The sequence below is a fragment of the Myotis lucifugus genome, unplaced genomic scaffold, assembly GCF_000147115.1.
Source record: "Myotis lucifugus unplaced genomic scaffold, Myoluc2.0 scaffold_8, whole genome shotgun sequence".
NCBI classification, from domain to species: Eukaryota; Metazoa; Chordata; class Mammalia; order Chiroptera; family Vespertilionidae; genus Myotis; species Myotis lucifugus.
The window spans coordinates 3,293,974-3,314,617 of record NW_005871056.1 but is presented as its reverse complement, the minus strand read 5'-3'; the positions used below and the strand labels follow the sequence as shown (position 1 = coordinate 3,314,617).

The following is a 20,644-nucleotide window of genomic DNA, read 5'->3' as shown; positions in this document are numbered from 1 at the left end:
TCCCTTGGTCTTCACCATGTCTATGCCAAGGTGCTGCCAATCAAGCTAAACTTAATTTAAATATATACATATTTCCGAAGGGTCTATGGGGTAAACCTTTTTAGATGAAGCCTGCCTGTAAAATAATAAAGGGGCAAATACAAGATACATGTATACAATGCACAAGCATGCACACACACACACACACAAACACTATTCCAGATCATAGAGATAAGATTATTAGTATTTAGCAATAAGCACTGTTGTTTTAACCAGCTTAGTAAAGACCATAGAAGAAGTCAGTAAACTTTTTCTGGAAGGGGCCAGATAGAAAATAGTTTAGGCTCCATGGGCCACATAGCCTCTGTTATGAGATAACTCATGTTGTACATGAAAAGCAGCCATAGACAATACATGAAGGAATGGGTATGGCTGTGCTGGTAATAAAACTTTACTTATAAAAATCGGAGACAAGCTGGATTTGGAACCCAGGCTGTAGCTTGCTGACCTCTGAGATATAGACTTCAAAGGAAGGGTAATTCTTGTGTTCATTCATACATTTACTCTTTCATTCATTCAGAAACGCACACTGAGTACCAAATGTGTACAAGACATGACTAGACACAGATCCTGCCCTTGTTCAGTGTTGTGGAAAGAGTACAGGCCCTGGAGTCAGGCAAACTTGGGCTGGAGTCCTGGCTTTGCCACTTACTAGCTGTTTGACTTCGAGGAAATGACCACCCTCTGCATCTCAGCTCTCTTCTCTGTAAAGTGGGTATAGTGAAACACACCTTGCTGCTTTGCTGTGAGGATTAGAGCTAAGGCCTTTGGAGTTCCTGGCATAGAATAGGGGCTCTTTTATCAATATGTTCAAAGATAACTATTGTACGAGATGGGCAAAGAAAAGAGGCTAAAACATGGAGCTGGGTGTCTAGAGGGGACTAACAGGAGGAAGTGATGAGTACTAGTTGGGGCAGGGAATTCAAGAGGGAAATCAGGAAAAGCTTCCTGGAAGAGGTGGCATTTGAGCTAAGCTTTGAAATCAGAGATTTGGTAGTAACAAGACGGGAGGAGTGAGGGAAGAAAGGGTTAGGCTCTTTTCTTTTTCTGGGGCATTTCTCAGAAATACAGAGTCTAAGACACAAGAGAAAGCAGCCCAGAGGGCATGGGGTGCTCCATCTTGAATCTCAGACAGTTGCTGAAATATCTGCTTCACATTTTCTCAAATCCCCCCATGCTGGGTTATATTCCTGCAGCTCCTCATTTTTCAAACCTAATTTAAAAAACCCTTAGAAATCTAAGTTTTGCCACTTTTAGCAACAAAATCTTTATTTATTTATTTATTTTTACCATTTGGCATTGAAGTTTTCCTTAAAAGGTTCACACAAGTAAACCACTCCATTTAACCTTTGTTTCATCACTGTAAAAATGCCGGCTACTGAACTAGATGACCTCTGAGGTCCTGTCCAACCCTGCAGGTGCTCAAACCTTTATTTTGAACCTAATGACTCAGGCTCACGAATGTCTCTTTCTGTTTCTCTTTTCTACAACTTTCCTGTCTCCTCTCACACTCTGTGTCTCCCTATCTCTAACTTTATCTCATTCTCTGACTGTCTCTCAGAGCACTAACAGTTGAATTTCCTTAAGTCGAATGCTTGACCACTGTTAACTGCCCTGCAGTCAGCTTGGGATAAGGAATCCTGGTCTCCAGCCCTGGTATGGTCAGAAACTTGTTGTGTGACCTTGAACAACTCACTTCTGCACTGGGCCTTGGTGGCATTGGACAAGATGAGCTCTAAGCCCTTTCCAGTTATGGCTTCTATCAAGGACTGAGATACAGTGGTCCTTCAGAGGGTCCTGAACAGGGATGATCCACTCTCCCCCACTCTCCCCTGGAGGGAAACCCCTTGCCCTCAAGGCAGCAGGCCTGCTGAGTTCCTTCAGGTTCCTTGGCCCAAGCACCAGTTCACCACAGCAGGGCTGCCTGCAAATATAATTCATAATAAAAGTTTCCGGATCTTCCTGCAGCTGTCAGCAGGTGTCATATTCATAGCATTTTGTCTTAATTGCTGCTCTGGTATTTATCAACCAGGTCAGAAGACCACTTCTGGAATCCCACCTCCCTGGGCACTGTTCCAGAAACTTCTGTCCCCACTGTTGGCACATGCAGGCCTGTTTCCTGCTGGTCCCCTCCAAAGCGAAGCCTGCCTTGCATCTTCCCCTGCTGTGTCTCCTACCCTGGCTGTGCGGGGAGATTGTGTGGCATGGAGAGCTCAGCACCCTTCCAAGGGCCTGGAGTTCCCAGGCAAAGCCATCTGAATTTTGGGGATAGAGCCTTGGCTCCCACCAGCCCTAGGGCACCTCAAGTTGACTATCCCACCCAAACCTAGGTGGGCAGAGGAGTAAGTTGGAGCACATGAGTTTTACCTTCCCACTGACAAAGACTCTCTCCTTGACCAAATGTTGGCCAGGCTCTCAACAAAGCTTTGAACTGGGCTTCTGTGCCTGTCCTTGAAGAGTCCAGTTTTAGCAAGAATCCTGTTAGGTCAGTGGAGAGAGAATCCCCATGAGGAGAGCCCCATAACAGGGACACTGGACAGCTAAGTGAGCAGAAATTTTGATTAGATCAAGTCACTAAAATGTGGGTGCTTGTGTATCCCAGCAGACAGCATTCTCCTACCCCAGTAGTGAGGTGCCAACCATGGGAAGCATTCTGTAAGCATTCACTGTCCTTCTGATCTCCACAACAACCCCACAAGTATGTATTAGCACTATCATCTTCATTTTCAGACAAGGCTCAGAGACTTAGGACACACACACAGCCAGTAGGTATTAAGCCAGGATTAAATCCAGATGTCTAACCCTGGAGACTTCTAAAGATTTGGTTATCAGCATCAAGTAGTGACCTCCCTCCCACCAGCCAAAGAGAATGCATAGAGAACTCAGCACAAATGGCAGGCTCCGCCTCCACCAGCTGAAGTTGCAGGAGTTTACCAACACCCACCCAGTTCCATGTCTTCCTAATCAAGCCTTACAGTGACTCATCTTTGGGTCCCCGTCTCCTGGTTTGTAAACTCACATTGTAGGGTTGTAGTTGCCTCCCTCAGTATCCCGGCCACAAAGAGGGATCAGTCATATGTGCTACTGGCCTTCAATCAAATGTGCATTTACCCTCTCCATTGAATAGTTCAATCTTCAAAGTGGGTAAAGAATCTGCAACTCATTTTGAAATCCATCAAAAATAAGATGGATAAACAAATATATGATAGAATAAATATAGCAAAATGGTAATGACTACAGAATCCATGCAGTGGGCATTCTGTACCGAGGGGGACAGGGGCATGTTAAACAACAGAATTTTATTTTTAACACTTCTGAAAGCTGGAAGTGCAAATTAAGTGCAAAGTGTTGGAAGGTTTTTGTGTTTTTTTCCTGAGGCCTCTTTCTCTCCTTGGCTTGCAGATGGCTGCCTTCTAACTGTGTCCTCACATGGTCTTCCCTTTGCATATACCTGGTGTCACTGTCCAAATTTCCTCTTCTTCTAAGGACACTAGTCATATTGGATTAGGGTCCACCCTTATGTCCTCATTTAACCTTATCACCTTTTTAAAGGCCTCATCTCCAAATACAGCCACATTGAAGTATTGGGGTTAAGGCTTCAAATTATGGATTTGGGGAGGTACACAATTCAGTCCTTAACAGTGGTGTTCCATGGACAATTCTTTCCACTTTTTTTGAATGTTTAAAAATTTTCATAATAAAAAGAATAAAATAATTTTAAGTAGGCAACAAAAAATCAGATGATACCTTCACAAGGGTTAGGATTGGGGATGGGTTGGTCCAACACCTTTGTTGGCAAATATCTGGAGATGCCTGGAGGAGCCTGGAGACACTCATTAGGGAGACCATGAGCAGGTAATTGCATCTCCACAAAAAAAAAACACGAGAAAGACATTCTCCTCTGCCCCTTGTAGAAATGCTTTGAGGAGAAAAAGTCTGCCCCAGCTGCAGGATGAAAGAAAATCATCCCTTATTGGTCATTATTTTGGTAAATCATATATCAAAGTGACTCCTCTGTGCACAGATTCAAGGAGACAGGTCCATTCCTCTTTCCTCCCACAAGGGAATTTTTTTGGACCTTATCTAGAGGAAGGCATCTGCTTTCTTGACTTCAAGTTCTAATTTGACCAAATGGTATATGGTAAATAGAGAGGAAGGAGGAGACAATGTTATTAGGAGCCAAGGAACATCAAGAAACCTTCCCAAGGCTGGCTGCGCCTTGGCTCTGAATTTGATTACAGCGGCCAGCATAAATCTGTGAGTGCTATTAAATCTTCTGCTATGGCTTGACAGGGGAGGCCAAGTTTCTACAGTTATTCTGGAGATCTGGCTATAGGTCAGAGACAAAACCGTCCAGCTGCATCGGGCCCAAAGGGTGGGTTATTTCCAACACCTGCTGACAACTGGGGCAGAGTGGAAAGACCCTGTGTTTTCAACCATCACATTTCCATGCCTTTATTTTTCCATAGTGACATCTTAGCTCTGAAGACACTTGTGATTCAAAACCACATGGCTCACTTAACCCTTTCCCTAGAGCCCCCCATCCCTGCCCCACCAACTCCAGTGTTTGCTATCTGAGGTTTCACAGCAGATGGTGGGGAGGGAGCAGGGTCTCTGGGTGGTCCCTGGCTGCCCGCTGGCACAAATAGACATTTCTACACACCAGTCCATGTGAGTTACTCAAATTCTTGAATTCCAGAAAGTAGGGGACCTCAGGCTGAGCTCCTTGGACTCAATTGAACCACTGAGCTTCTCAGTCAAACAAAGTATTAGCCTAATTCCAAAACCAAATAAAGACACTACAAAGAGAATTACAGACTAATATCCCTCATGAACATAGATGCTAAAATCCTCAACAAAATATTAGCAAATCAGATCCGGCAATACATTAAAAAGATCATACACCATGACCAAGTGGGATTTATTCCAGGGAATGCAAGACTGGGTACAATATTCGCAAATCAATAAATGTGATACATCACATAAACAAATTGAAAGACAAAAATCACAAAGTCCTACCAATAGATGCAGAAAAAGCATTTGACAAAACCAACACCCTTTTTTAAATAAAAACTCTTAGCAAAGTGGGAATAGGGGGCTCATACCTCAATATAATAAAGGCCATATACGAAAAACCTATAGCCAACATCATACTTAAGGGGGAGAAACTAAAACCATTTCCCCTAAGAACAGAAACAAGACAGAGATGTCCACTTTACCACTCTTATTCAACATAGTACTGGAAGTCCTAGCCATATAATAACATACATATGGTCTTCTCTCAGTTTTTCCACGGTATTTGTAAAATATTATTCTGTGTAGCTATAAAAATGCATCCACATTCCTTCCTATGGCTGTGTAATATTCCTTCACTTAGGAGAACCATAGTTTGTTCACCCTGCCCCGTACTGACCCATACTGATATCCATTTGGGTGGTGTGTAAGCATTTGCTGATATAAAACATGATACAACAAAATAACCTTCTGCATGCATCTTTGTGCATGTTAGTGAGCATGTCCATTGTATGAATTCCTACAATAGAGCTGTTGGGCCAACAAGTGTGTAAATTTGTAATTTTTACATACATAGGCTAATTCATCTCTACAAAGCCTCCATCAAGCCACATTCCTCCCATGAGCAGAGGATGAGCATATCTGTGTCCACACCCCCTCATTAGCACATGAGATGTCAGACCTGAATTCTGCCCATCTGATAGACAAAAAATGGTATTTTCAGTGTGGTTTTAATTTGCATTTCTCTTATAGTGAATGAGACTGGAGATTTTTCACATGTACCTTTTTCATTTTTCCATGAGGTTTTTGGTCTTTTTTTCTTCTTCTTATATACAAGAAAAGTATATGACTTGCAAATATTTTTCCAGTTTGTTTTGGCCTTTGAACTTTATTTTTTGTTGTTTTTCCCAGACAATTTTTTTAGGTAGTAGAATTTATTGTAGAAGCCTTTTATTTTTCAATGGCGTCTGGGTTTTTCTACAGACTCACATTATTCCCAAAATCTCCCAGGGTTTCTTCTAATAATTTTATAATTAATATTTTACATTTAAATCCCAATTCATTTATAATTTATTCTGGTGTAAGTTTATTTGTTTGTTGATTTTCCAGAAGACATTTTATCTGACCTAAAGCAGACAATAAAAACTTCCTTTAAATTATCGTTATGTAGCTTGCAAATGCCAACCATAACAATACTCGGTAACATATACTGAACATTTATTACATGCTAAGCACTGGCCTCTAACAGCCTTCAGGCATATTAATATTTTCTCCATTTGATAGATCAGTAAACTGAGGTTCAAAGAAATGCCCAGGTATGTGGTGGGGTTGTGACCTGAACCCAGATCAGTTGTCTCCTTGTCCTAATTGCTCTGCTGTCATAGAAACTCCAACTACTTGTGTGTCCGAGACACTACCACAGTGATGCACTTCACTCCTCATTAACTACTTCATCTATGTTATTTTAATGTCACAAATAGAATATGAGCTCCTTGAGTTAGTTTGTCTTATGAATCTTCTTGTTCAATATAATAGTTAAGTATAGAGTAGGTAGGAGGTGCAATAACTATTGGCCATTTGATCGATGGGAAGTATATCAAAAGGTATGTATCTCAATAGTTAGAATTAATTTAGAGACAGAAAGACAGATGTAAACATGGTAATAATAATAGAGGATCTGAATCAATTAAGCGGATTTTATTGCCTCACTTAGAAAAAAAATTGAACAAGATGCAAAATGGCAGCAAATGGGTGTATGGCCAGAAAATTGAGTATATTTGTCAAATCAGCCACCACTTGCTGGCATTCCATTGGAAAATTTCATATTTAATAATCTTGCTCTGATTGCCTAGGAGGACCCACACTGTCAGGCCTGGTGATTTGGCATCCACTTTCTCTGTTGAAGGGTGCAAAGCTTTCGTTGTATACAAGGCAGATGCTGTGTGGACAGAGCCCTGTTCTCCTGACATGGATGAATTGGATACAGGAAGCGGTTTGTCCTACCAGTTAGGTTCCGCACAGGATTGCACAATTTCCAAAGGGTGGACACTCTCAGGACTGTAGCAACCTGGGAGTTTCCTAGTGAGCTCCCCTCTGAGAAGTGAGCTTTCTCCCTCACAGCTGCAGGGAGGGCTACCTGGGGTGGACTTTGGGCATCAGCAGGCTTTTCTGCTGAGGACTCAGTAGGCTGTTATTGTCCTCAGGAGTGAGCCTAGGCTTTCCAGGTTATGAGAGTCCAGTGTCACAACAACTCCTGAGTACAACTCAGAGCTAGGCCCTCCAATGCTTTCTCCTTTGACCTTGACAATAATCCCTCAAATTATCTTCTATTTCGTCCCCCTTTTCCAGGTGTGGAGAACCTAGGCTCTGACATTCAAGATCCTGTAGAGCAGTACTTCTGAGCCCAGACCTCCAATTCCATAGCCCATCTACTGTACTGTAACAGGCTCTCAATGGAGACTCTGAATTCTGAAACTGGACTCTTTAGCACCATGAGCAATTCTCTCCAGCCATCAAACAAGAGCAGGCGCACTTAGAGTAGAAGTGAAACATCCGAGGAAGAAGCAAATGGCCTGGACTCCAAATCTCTCACCATGTGGAATAATGTTGCAACCGGTAACTGAGAGCATAACTAGGTTCCAGGAGCAGTGCAAAGCTCTACCTGTTAACTTATTGAGTCCTCACTGCCATCTAATGAGGTAGGTATTCTTATTATCCCCATTCTACAGAGAAGGAAACTGAGATGTTAAGAAATGAAACCAAGACCACTTGGCCAAGATCACTCAGCTAGAGCATCATGAAGAAGTCACTCAAGTCCAGAGCTGTCTGAATGTGAACCCATGCCTTTTACTCTCTTCATGGGTACTCAGGTGCCAATGCTCAGAAGAGAAACACGTGCCAAGGCCCCTTCTTTGGGTAGGTGCTAAGTGTGGAAATGAGCAAGCAAATTTGACTTTGTTAGCCACAAAGCCAAGGAAAGTCTACAGGGAAAAGATCTTTGAAATCTGGCCCATCTCTTCAAATGCAGATGAGGAAACTGAATCTCACACAGTGAGCGAATGCCTTGTCCAACACTACACATGTCCCAGGAGTTAGTGGCAGGTCCAGATAAATAAGTCAAGTTTCCCAAATTTTCCCTTAATGCCTTAGCACTGTGCTGAAATACCTCTCTAAGCACATTAGTAAACAGGCAAATTGCCCAACCTGCTTACTCGACGTCCCCACACCCCCTCAGCAGCAATCACTACAGTGGCATGGTAGCTCTATCTGTCAGGCAGGGCACTCTTACTCTCAGGCCTGCCCAGCAGAGGAGGTGTGGGCTGAGGCAGTTGATTTGGATAAAGAAAAGAAAAAAGGGAGAGAAACCATTTACTCCAGATATTTTGGGGAAAGCATTTCCAGGGCCCGGACTGTCCAGGCAGCCAACTCAACTTCCACTCCCTACCCCTCACTTTCTATGCGCAGACACGGAGTGTGAAGGAGCGTGCTCCCCAAACCCACACTGTTCCCTCAGGGCCCTGCTGTTCCCTGGACACGGAGGTCATTTGTCTTTCCCACCGTTTACTCTCACTACCATGACCTTACCCAACAAAGCTCTCAGAAAAACAGACCACAGAGAATCAAGAAGCTTTTTGAGCCCCAGCCAGTTGGCTCAGTGGATAGAGCGTTGGCCTGCGGACTGAAGGGTCCCAGGTTCGATTCTGGTCAAGGGCACATGCCAGGGTTGTGGGCTCGATCCCCAGTGGGGGGCCTGCAGGAGGCAGCCAATCAATGATTCTCTCTCATCATTGATGTTTCTATCTCTCTCTCCCTCTTCCTTCCTCTCTGAAATCAATAAAAATATTTTTTTAAAAAAAGCTTTTTGAAGGCCAGCCTGGTATGACTGATCTCAAAATGAGCCAGTTCTGTTTGGTTACAAAAGGGCAGCCCAGTGTCAATCCTCAACAACAGTGACCCCACCCCACAGGCCCCTCACATAGGGACAAGTTCAAACACTTGACCAAATCCCGAGTCACAGCAAAGTAAGAAAGCCCCAGTTGGGCAGGTAGGTCTCCACAGGTAGGATGGCCATCGTCACTTCATCCCCACCCTCCTGGGTCCCCAAGAAGTGCCATGCCGGGTCTGAGACTCCTGGTAAGTCCCTCCTGGAGCATGTGTCCCAAGAGAGAACTACCAGCTGCAGCATGAAAGCTGCTGGGGCTTTCTCTAGACTTCTCAGAAAGATACCAGGTGAGCGGCACTGCAGGATAAGCAGGAAAAAGAGGGGGAGGCCAGTAAGGGGAGGAACCTGTCCAACTCACATTCATGTTTCTTTCTTTGCTTCCCTCTTTTTTTCAGACCCAGCTGGTTTACTGTGCAAAGCCCACAGCAGCCATGAGGCCTCTCCTTCAGCTGTTGCCAGCTCCCAACGTGCGGTCACACGTTGTGCTTATGTTGGTTGCCATGGAGACATAAGTGCCAGATTGAATGGAGCTGCATGCTCCAGGCTAGGAAATGGAATAGGGCCAGGTGTATTTTTAAAGCCATCTGGGAAGGCCAGTCACCACGAGAAGAGATTCCTTCCCTGGTCTACGTGCCTCTACTTTGGGACTGATTCACAAATGGACAATGGATAAAAGCTGAGCCCCTCTTTTTGCCTTAACTTGCTGAATGGTTTCAGCAATAAGTTATTTGGGACTTTTGCCTCTTGACACACATGGATCTTAGGGGAAATCATGAACCTCTTGGCATGTGTAGACACTGTGAGGTTCTGAAAAGGTTTATACATCACATACCAGGTATTTTTTTTAAGTACTTCATATTCATAATTAGCCCACTTAATCTTCACAACTGATCTGTGAGGTAAATCCTACTTTTAGCCAGATTTTATAGATGGGAAAACTGAGGCACAGAGAGGGTGATTTGTCTGCCTGACATCACAAAGCTAAGGGAAACACAAAATTTGAACCCAGGCTGGGTGGCACCAGATGCCCTTCTCCTAACCACAAGGCTATTTTGCCTCTGCAATGATTTGGAGATCAAGAAGTCCTGATTTGTGCAGACTGGTGCAGCCACTGTGGAAAACAGTATGGAGTTTCCTCAAAAAGTTAAAAATGGAACTCCCATTCGAACCAGTAATCCCACTTCTAGGAATATATCCCAAGAAATCAGAAACACCAATCAGAAAGGACATATGCACCCCTATGTTCATAGCAGCACAATTTACAATAGCTAAGATTTGGAAACAGCCTATAAAAAAGAAGGAACTTTTACCATTTGCAACAGCATGGATAGACCTGGAGAGCATTATGCTAAGTGAAATAAGCCAGTCGGAGAAAGAGAAATATCACATGATCTCACTCATTTGTGCAATATGATGAACAACATAGACTGATGAAAAAAATGGATCTGGAGACAGAGAAGCACCGAACGGACTGTCAAACCTCAGAGGGAAGGCAGGGGCGGGGCGTGGGGGAATGTAAGAGATCAACCAAAGGACTTGTATGCCTGCATATTAGCATCACCAATGGACACAGACACTGGGGCAGCGGAGGCTTGTCCTGGGAGGTGAGAGTGGCCGGGGTGGGGTCGATGGGGGAAAAGGGAGACATATGTAATACTTTAAACAATAAAAATAAAGTAAAATAAAATAAAAGTCCTGATTTGAAATTTTGTCCCTGGCACGGTGTGACCTCAGGCAAGTGTCTGCATCTCTCTGAAGGTTAGTTCCCCCTTTGGTTTAATGGGGGGTACCAATGGCTTGTAGAATTGTGAAGATTAGAAGTCATATGAAGCGTCTAGCACAGTGGTCGGCAAACTGCGGCCCCTTGAGTGTGGCTCTTCCACAAAATACCACGTGCGGGCGCGCATGTACAGTGGGATTGAAACTTCGTGGCCACACTCAAGGGGCCAAAGAGCCGCATGTGACTCGCGAGCCGCAGTTTGCTGACCACTGGTCTAGCAAACAGAAACTGCTCAATGCAAGGCAGCTTTATTAGTGTGAGTGGGGGTTCCTCTAGCAACTGGCCCCCAGCTCCTGTATCAGGCAGGGAGTGCTGAACTGTAACTGCCACTGCCCAGAAGGGGCAGATGGGGCAGGCCACTGTGCTAGGGCCAGCAGAACCACAGCTGCTCTCTCAAGTACCTACGGCAGATGCTGTCACTCCCTGCCCATATCCCTCAGCATTCATCAGCCCTGTGGCCTCAGCTCTGGCCACAAGCACCTGTGACTATGCAAGAGAGCTTCTCCAGCCATGCGAGTTGCTGTGGGCAAGCATGTCCCCAGGAGCTGGTGGATAGATACCCCAGTCCCCAGTCTCCTGGAGGTCCCCAGAATCTGCTCATGAACATCCCTCGTATTTCCTGTCTTGCCTTCCCACTGCCCAAGTGGAATCACCTCACAAATAAACAACTTGCACCCAAGTTCTTGTCTCAGGGTCTGCTCTGGGAAGGAACCCAAATGAAGACAGTATAGACATCTGTGACTTTGATGCTGACATCAGTTACAAAAAGCACTTGCAGGACACTTACGCAGGGAAAAGGTAACTGTGGTAGGCTGAAATATGGCTGCCAAAGAGGTCCAGATCCTGACTCCTGGAACCTGTAAATGTTACCTTATATGGCAAAAGGAACTTTGCAAGTATGATTAAATTGAGAGGTTTAAGATGGTGAGGTTACCCAGGTAATCTCAAACATCCTTATAAGAGAGAGGCAGAGGAAGAGTTGACGCAGAAGAGGGCAATGTGACACTGAGTGGAAACTAATACAGGAACTCAGAGGCAAACTTGAGCAGTATTTCTCAATTCCGTGGACAGCAGTGTCAGCAGCACCTGGGATCTTATTACAAATGCAAACTCCTGTGCCCCACTCCAGACATGCCAGATCCAACTCCAGGAATGGGGCCCAGCAGTCTGTGTTTTAACAAACATTTAGGCGATTCTGATGCTGGCTATAGTTCAATGGTTAACCCTGGATGGACAACAGAATCACCTGGAGACCTTTAAACACCATCACTGCCCGATCCCAGGCCCCAGAGATACTGATTTACTTAATTTAGTCTGTTCAGTCTGGACACTGGGCTTCTGGAAAGCATCTCAGGTAATTCTTCTGTCTAGCCAAAGCCCAGAACCAGTGTGTCCCAACTTTTCTAACATTCTTTAAGCATTTTTAAACATTTCTATATTTTACTACAACACAGTGCTTGAGAACCACTGATCTAGAACACTGACTTTCAAACTGAGCTTTGCAGAGCTTGGGAGTTCTGGGAAAATGCCCCAAGACTGCTACAGGAGGAGTGGGTAGAGTCCAAGCCAGCAGAGCTTCCGACCCCGAGGTCAAAAAGTCACATGGCCAGATGGGGCTAGACAGGTAGATGGACTAAAAAAGGTAGACCAGAGGGTGTGGTCAGGGACTGCCAAGTCATCCTGGTTTTCAAGTGGTTTGTTGTTTTTAAGAGACATCAGAAAACATTTTTTTAAAAAGTTGAAACACTTCATTCTTAAATGTTAGCAACTAAGGCAAAATTTTAAAATCTCTCTCTCTCCTCTCTCTCGCTTTCTTTTTTAGTACTATGGCATGAAGGCTGAAAATGGCTAACTAAGACTGGATTTAGTCCTTGGGAAGCTAGTGTGTATGAGCTTCAGGTCTTCTGCAGGGTCTTCCAGCCACCTCCTGGGACCAGCAGGCTAGCCTGGACAGGTTCTTCTCAGGGTGCTGATAGGAAGGCCATGTGGGTGGGGTACTGTTGTCTGGCCACTGCTGCATCCCTGTTCCAAGTATACTAATATCCAGCACTTATTAAGTATCTGTTGAATCAATCAATCCTCATAGCAATCCTGTGAAATGGAGACTATCACACCCATTTACAGATGAGGAATTTGGAGCTCAGCACAACTTGTGATGTGACCTTCCCACAATCACATAGCAGATAACCAAGAGTCAGGATTCAAACCCAAAACCCTTCACATAAGGACTGCTATGAAGAGCAAATACAACTGTAACTGTGAAAATGCTTTGCAAAATGAGAGGTTTGGAGATAATAAGTACCAATTATAAGAGTCATATGAGTATTTATGATGTGAACTACATTTTAAGAAGACGGGACACCAGCTTATTTGGTGACTCATTGAAGTTAGAAGGGAATTCTTTTCATTTTAGAGCTGCATTGTTTTTGTATGGTTGTGGCAGCGGTGGTTGTAGATCTGAGGAAAGCAGGCTTGAGTGTGGTGAATGTCAATGTGGGAGTTTGGCCCTGGGTATCTGAAGGGAAGGCCTCCCATCTCTCACACCCACCACTCTGGATGTCTGAGTTGGAGATGAGTCACAGCTTTATTCAGAGGCCTGGGGTGGGAAGAAGTGGGAAAGCTGGGACCCCTGGAGAGCCCTCTACTGTAAGAACTCTCACTGATTATATTATCTAGAAGAAATATGGGGAGCTAAATAGGAGGAGATGGCTGAGAACATTAAACAGTAGCTGATCAGCATCAGATACAAACAAATGGCCCATAATCTACTGCCAAGACCATGATTGGTTCCCAAGTGGTGTCCTCACTGACTTCTAGTCAGGAGAGTGCTGGGCTAGACATCATGTCCTACAAGGTCACAAAACTCCTGCTCTGGGCCCTATCTCAGCAGCCAACTGGAAAAGATTCCAGCACCCAGATAGAATTCCCATTCTTCCACATGACTCACTCTACAGGACTGGATTTGGGTCTTTTCACCATCTGGTCTCTGAGACCTTGACCCGACATCATCTGGCGAGTACCTGCCTGCCTGAGAGGTCCTGTATTGGAAGAAGGAAGCCACACTGCCTGTGTGGGTATAGGGTAGGATGGCTCACAGTGCCTGCAGAGAATGTCTGTAAAGTGGTATTCCCCTGGTAGAATGGCCTCATCGCCCAAAATACCCTTCTTGAAGCTCATCTTACTAGAGCATACTTTAGTACTTTAACCCCTGTTAAAATACAAATGCCTTCAAAGGAAAGATACACCAGTATCCTGGAAAGTACACTTTAGTATAAAGTAAAATTCAATCATTTTCTAAAAGCTTTGGGCATTGATATCCTGAGGAGAAGGAAGGGGAGAATAAAGAATAAAGAATCTAGTAATAACTATGTATGGTATCAGATAGGTCCTAGACTTACCAGGGTGATCACTCTATAAGTTATATAAATGTCTAATCACTATGTTTTATTAATATAATATTATACATCAACTGTAGTTGAAAAGTATTAAAAATTGAAGGAATGAAGATTTTAAGAAGAATCTAGAGCTGAGTATTCAAAAAATAGAAGTAACCTACAGCACTTTACCATCTAATATTATTATTTATCCATGGCCATAAGCAGATTTGGTCTACATTAGTAAAAGACCCCAACTTAGAGTCAGAGGGCAGGATTCCAGCCTCCAATTTTCCCACATACCAGCTGTGTGATCTTGGGCAAGTCACTTAACCTCTCTGAACCATCATCTCTTCATCTAAAATGTAGAAGTGATGTCACACTCATCCCAGGGGTGCTGTGAGAATTATATAAATTGAAGTGTGTGGAAGGTCTGCATGTCTATAAATATTATTATCCTTGGGTCTGTGCCACCACATTCTAGAAATTGTACAACTACTGACTGAGCTATATCTGTGAATGGCTATTGGAGCTGACTCAATCCACAGACCCATAGTAAGCCCAGCCAGGGCCAGCCAAACCCAAGCTAGATCAGTTGACTCTTAGTTGACCCACAAACATGTGAGCTTCAATAAGTGACTGTTGTTTAAGCCTCTGAGTGTGAGGGTGGTGTATTACCCAGCAATGGTTAAAACAAAATACCAACATTAAGGTTCCTGACATTAAAAATTTTAGGGCCATGTTCAATTGAAATTATTTTAAAATATATCTGACACTTATCTGTGGAGAGCGGCTACAGCTTTTGGTCAGGATCAAGCCTCGGACTGATGAGAGGGCACAGTCCTCCTGTGGCAAAGCCACATACAAGTCCCAACTTGGAGGGCAAAGCCCTACCAGCACAATTATAGCCAAAGGCTATGGTTGTATGTACGCTTGACCTTATAGTCTGACCTTGTAGTCCTAGGTAGCTGAGGGATATGGGCTGCAGGAGGTGCAGCAAGTGCTGCCAAAACAAAGCTTGATAGAGTTCAGAGAATTGCAATAACAGGAAAGAAGCAGATTTGAAACTCGTAAGAACATTGTAAATATCTTGACCACTCCCTTGTTTTGCTTTGTGTGATTTGACTATAAAATAAAGATTCAGTTTACAGGCCGGGTCACTGTGTCCTCATCCAGGCACAGTGATCCACCTGACCCCAACTACATTCTCTTGTCTGTTTTCTTTAATCCTTCACCACCCCTCCTCAGGTTCACCACTGGCCGTGCTGGACACAGTTCACTTATCTGCTTCTTAAGCAAAATAAAGTGAACACAATTCAGTCTTCACTGGGTCATTCATGCTCATCATAGTGAAAGCCAGTGAATGTGCTATAAGTTCATGAGGCCTTCAGGGGGATTGTACAAAACAGGGGCTCTAGAAATAATTCCAGTCTACTATTCTTTTTTGATCTCAGACCATTCCCCAGTTCTTTACCATTTTTCTTGTAACCAATTTTACAAGCTGTCATTTTGTTGTCATTGTGTGTATCTTAAGCAGCAGCCCCACTCCCAAAATCTAATATGCTACAGCGAATTCTCCACCCTTCGAGAAACCTATCTAAGCCTGTTAGAATGGTGTCAAAGTAGAGTTAATAGGCTTGGAGTAGAGGCCTGAGCGTGTTTTCTGCAATGCAAATGCATGTGCTTTAGTGCTCAGATTTCTATCATCAATGTTGGCCTCTGATGCTTTGCTTCCTTCCTGGTTCTCCTCTGGGACCTGGCAGTGGGTAACGAGCATCTGATCCAGATAGTGGGTGCTGTGTCTGGCATTGCTGGAATACAGTCTTTCCTGGAGAGAGGGAGGTGAGCACCAGCCTAGATGCCCGTAAGAGCTCTTCCTCCATCACAGCCCCTCTCCAGGGAATTTAGCGCGTGCTGGTCGGGCTGCCTGGGTTTTGACAGCCAATGACCATGGATTCCCCAGAGCAGAGGCAGCACTGCACTTGTCTTTGTGTCCCCTATAGCACAAGGCACCCAGGAGGCACGCACTAAGCAGTGATGGCGAACCTATGACATGCGTGTAAGAGGTGACACGCGAACTCATTTTTTTGGTTGATTTTTCTTTGTTAAATGGCATTTAAATATATAAAGTAAATATCAAAAATATAAGTGTTTGTTTGACTATGGTTGCAAATATCAAAAAAGTTCTATATGTGACACGACACCAGAGTTAAGTTAGGGTTTTTCAAAATGCTGACACGCCGAACTCAAGTTTCGCCATCACTGCAGTAAGGTGTAATGGGTAAAATGAAAAGATCTTCCTGGTGGCCCTTGTTTCTATGAGCACAGGAAGAGTAAGACTCTACAAGCTTGAATACAGAATATTTCACAGCAAATTGTTGGAAAATATTGTCAAAGAATTGAAGTTCTCCTGTGTCAAGGAATAAGTTTATTTCCCATTTCAGGGCATAAGTTTATTTCTAAACTGTGCTATAAGGAAGTCCTGGCAACTAAATGAAGGAGACAAAGCCAAGTGACTACAGGAGAAAGCAGATTTTTTTTTCTCTGTATCTTCTCTGTCACCTTAGTGATCTCCTCTAACTCTCTATCTTATTGTTTCACCAAATGTCTAAAGACCACATTCCCAACCAGAAGGTCTGGACCTAGCAATTCACGAGGAAGTACTTACGGATATGTGGGCTAACTATTCTACGTTCCCACCATCTCCCTTCACTCTGCATCCCAGAAGTTGACCCCCCATGACTGCATCCAGGAGCTCCTCTGCCTGGGCTTCAGGTTGTGTTTGGCCAACAGGTGGTTGTATTGGAGGAAAGGTATTTCTTCTCCACTTTCTCCCCCGCCTTAGGCTCATCTGTGATCAAAACTCTTGCTCAGTGACCCCTCCTCCAAGGTCCCAAATCTTCCTGGAATCTATTTCCCATTTCTTCCTCTTGCCTTTTCAAGCACAATGGTGGTAAAAACCCCCACAATTGCTAATTTCTCAACATTCCTTGTTGATTCCCTTAACCCCACCCACAACCTCTGAAACTGGTCCCTTCAAGTATTTTCATCAGAACCATTAGACTTGCTTCTTTTTCCTGGTGTTACCCTGACTGGTACAATCTGTACAAAGTCTCACTTGAGAGATGTCAGGGCTCTCTCTAGGACAAGGAGTTCAAAGAAAATCAGAGGTTCTTTTCTAACTTTCAGAACTCGTTAGCCTTTTTGGTACTATCTAAATTAAGTGTTACAAATGATGGCATACCTCAATCTATAGATAAGAAGTTTTATTCCCTCATTCACTCATCCAGTCACCAAATATTTATTGAGCACCTACTATGCTCCAGGCACTATTCTGACCCTGGGGAAATGATGCTAATGTATAAGGCAGACACAGTCCCTGCCCTCATAGTGCTTACTGCCAAAGGCTAACTATCCCAGAAGTCAGACAGCCCACCAGGGCAAAGCTAAAACCAGAGGACTGAGTTTCCTTAAGTCCTGAGCCTTCAGCAGATTCTCAAAGGAATCTATGGCCCAAACAAGGTTAAGAACCATCTATCCAGCATCCCCCTTGAGTAGTGGAATAATGACTCTGCCAGAAGAAACGTGGTGCTGTCAATTTGAATTTGGGGGGAGCATGTTGGCACAACCACCCACCTTTCCTTCCCCGCCCCCATATTCTCCACAAATCCCTACCCCTCCTTCAGTTCCTCACACTTCTATAATTAGCTCCACGCCCTTCTGAGCCCTTCCCTCAGGGCCCACAGACGCTGGCAGCACATCATGTTGATGAACTGTTTTTATGAATGGACAGCGGTTGGGGACTGAATTCTGAGCTGTGCCTTCTCTGAGTTTCTAGCAAAGACAGTGAGAGCAAAATTTCTGCCTCAAAGCATTTATGAGATTCATGTTGGAGCATGTGACTGACTGCCATTTCTAGGGAGAGCCATGGGTGACTGAGGCAAACTGAGGGAGGCTCTGAGGAGACAGGCAGCAAAGCTTGGGGTCTGTCTGCCTCCCTCAAGCCCTCTGAAAATACTTGAGTTTGCCCAGAGTGGTTGAAATAGGCTATGCCGGTAACCCAATACTCCTGCTGCTCTGGGTCAGACAGGACAGGACAACAGAAAAGGTTGCTACGCTGACAGGGAAAGCCCCCTTGCCTTCGCCTCCCAGCACTGCACCCAGCAGACACCCAGCTTCAGGCCTGGCTCTCCCTCTGGAGCCCCTCCGCCTTTCCCCAGAAAGCCCCCTTCTCCCAGCTGCCTCATCTGAGGCTGAAGAGAAGGCCCACTCCAGGGAGAAAGGACAACAGGAAAGCAGACAGGGCTGGAGAAATGGAAGACCTAGTCCTCAGGCTGCATGGGGGCCCCTTACCCCCCAGAGAATCAACAGGACTCCTTTCCCCTTCTGTGGGATGGTCCTGGCAACCGGCGACACTGTCCGAGCCGGGACAGTGACATGTTCGTTCCACATCATCCCCTTTGAGTCAAGCCCCCTTCAGAAGGGGTCAGGGATGTATTTATAGAAACAACTCTTTCTGGGACTCACTTCTCTTTCACTTGCACTTCTTTCCATCTCTTTTAAGCTCCCCACAATCCCCTACCAAAATGAAATTGTGTGGCAAAAGGAGGTAAGAAGTGAGGGAACGCAGAAACAACTTTTGGAACAAGGACAGAAGGGGCTTCCAAGACCAGCTGGAGTGACAGAGAGCTTCTAGGGTGGTCTCCCGCCAGCCTCCCTCCAGCAAGAGTAGACTAAGAAAAATATCAGGACACGTTGCAAATCAATCTTCCTTCCTCCCCCTGCCGCAAATAGGTGGAAGAGAGGAACGTGGTCATCATTTACCTGCTGAAATTGGGAGGACACTGTTGACGAAAGTAGGCTGAGACACGACAAAGCGGAAGAAAAGCTGAAGATAAATTCCCAAAGTCGTTGGATTCAGGACAACCATGCTGGCTGGGGTCTGGAAAGTGTCAAGTTCTCAGCAGCCTTGCCTCCAGGCTGCCGTGGAGCCTTGCTGATCTGTTTTTGTCTTCCCCACTGCTGTTTGCCTCTCTCTCTCTCTCTCCCTCTCTCTCCCTCTCTCTCCCTTTCTCCCTCTCTCCCTCAGCCTCAATCTTTTCTCTGTGCCTTTACCAAGAAAGAATGCCAACCATTTCCCATTAAACCTTCTCTATACTGCTCAGGGTTATATTTATCTCAAGCACTGGATCAAATGCTCACATTAAAATTAAGATGTCAGAATTTTCTCTTTTGGAGACTGAGGTAAGTGGCTATAGAAGAGGTGATGAAAAGGCAGCCAGTCTTGATGCTCACTAGAAGCAGTCCTCAAGGGCAGATAGATTTTCTAATTGATTACCCACCAGCAGGCATCTTCTCGAAATGGAGGTGCCCTGCAGCATCACAGAATGGGCTCTTCTGATTCAAGCTGAATTTCCATGGACACAAATCCTTCTGCTGTCAGTCTGTGACATTTTTACCCACTGGGTGACACATGTAAAGCTGACCTTGGATTTTTTTTTTTTTTGCTTAATCATCCAATAAAAAGTGGGGGCAAGGGGTGTTACATTTTTTTTGCAAAACAGCTTTCTCCATGAATAATATTTAGTCTCTCTCCAGAAGCTGTAAACTCCATCCCATGTAAAGCAAAATAAATGAAAAAGTCAATGGATTGGAAAGTAAATGATTATTTATCAAACTATATTGGGAGGCAACCAAACAAATATGAGAAAATATTTACAAACAATACCTTGATAAGGGGCTAATATCCAAAATATATAAAGAACACAGACAACTCAACAATAAAAAAAAAACAATCTAATTAAAAATTAGTAGAGGACCTAAACAGACACTATTCCCAAGAAGACAAACAAATGTCCAACAGATATATGTAAAGATGCTCAACTTCACTAGCTATAACAAAATGCAAATCAAAACCACAAGAAGATACCACCTCATACCTGTTAAAATGACTATTATCAATAAGACAAGAAGTAAGTGTTGGAGAAGATCTGGAGAAAAAGGAACCCTCACACACTGCTGATGGGAATTACAGCCACTATGGAAAACAGTATGAGCAATTCCTCAAAAATTTAAGACTAGAGTTACCATATGACCCAGCAATCTCTCTTCTGGATATCTACCCCAAAATTTTGAAAACAAATTGCAGCATTATTCATGGTAGCCAAGACATGGAAACAACCTAAGAGTCCTTCAATGAGTGACTGGATAAAAAAGATGTGGTACACATATACAATGGAATATTACACAGTCATAAAAAGGGTGAAATCCTGCCATTTGCAACAACATGGATTAATTTTAAAAGTATCATGTTAAATACGTCAGATGGAAAAGAAAAAGAACCATATGATTTCACTCATATATGGGATATAAAACAGAAAGCAACAAATGAAGAAAAAAACAAACAAATTCACATAGACTTTGGGTGGTGAGCACACATGCAATATACAGATGATGTATTATAGAATTGTACACCTGAAACTTATGATGTTATTA

General features: G+C 44.0%; 1 protein-coding gene across 1 annotated transcript in view; it reads right to left on the bottom strand.

Moving 5' to 3' along the window:
• Positions 1 to 19,127, bottom strand: part of COLQ (collagen like tail subunit of asymmetric acetylcholinesterase) — a 54,048-nt gene extending 34,921 nt beyond the window's left edge. The window contains exon 1 of the mRNA XM_006083677.3: positions 18,974 to 19,127. Coding sequence (XP_006083739.1) covers positions 18,974 to 19,079 — 106 coding nt within the window. The 5' untranslated portion in view covers positions 19,080 to 19,127. The remainder of the gene's footprint in view (positions 1 to 18,973) is intronic.
• Between the last annotated feature and the right edge of the window lie 1,517 nt (positions 19,128 to 20,644).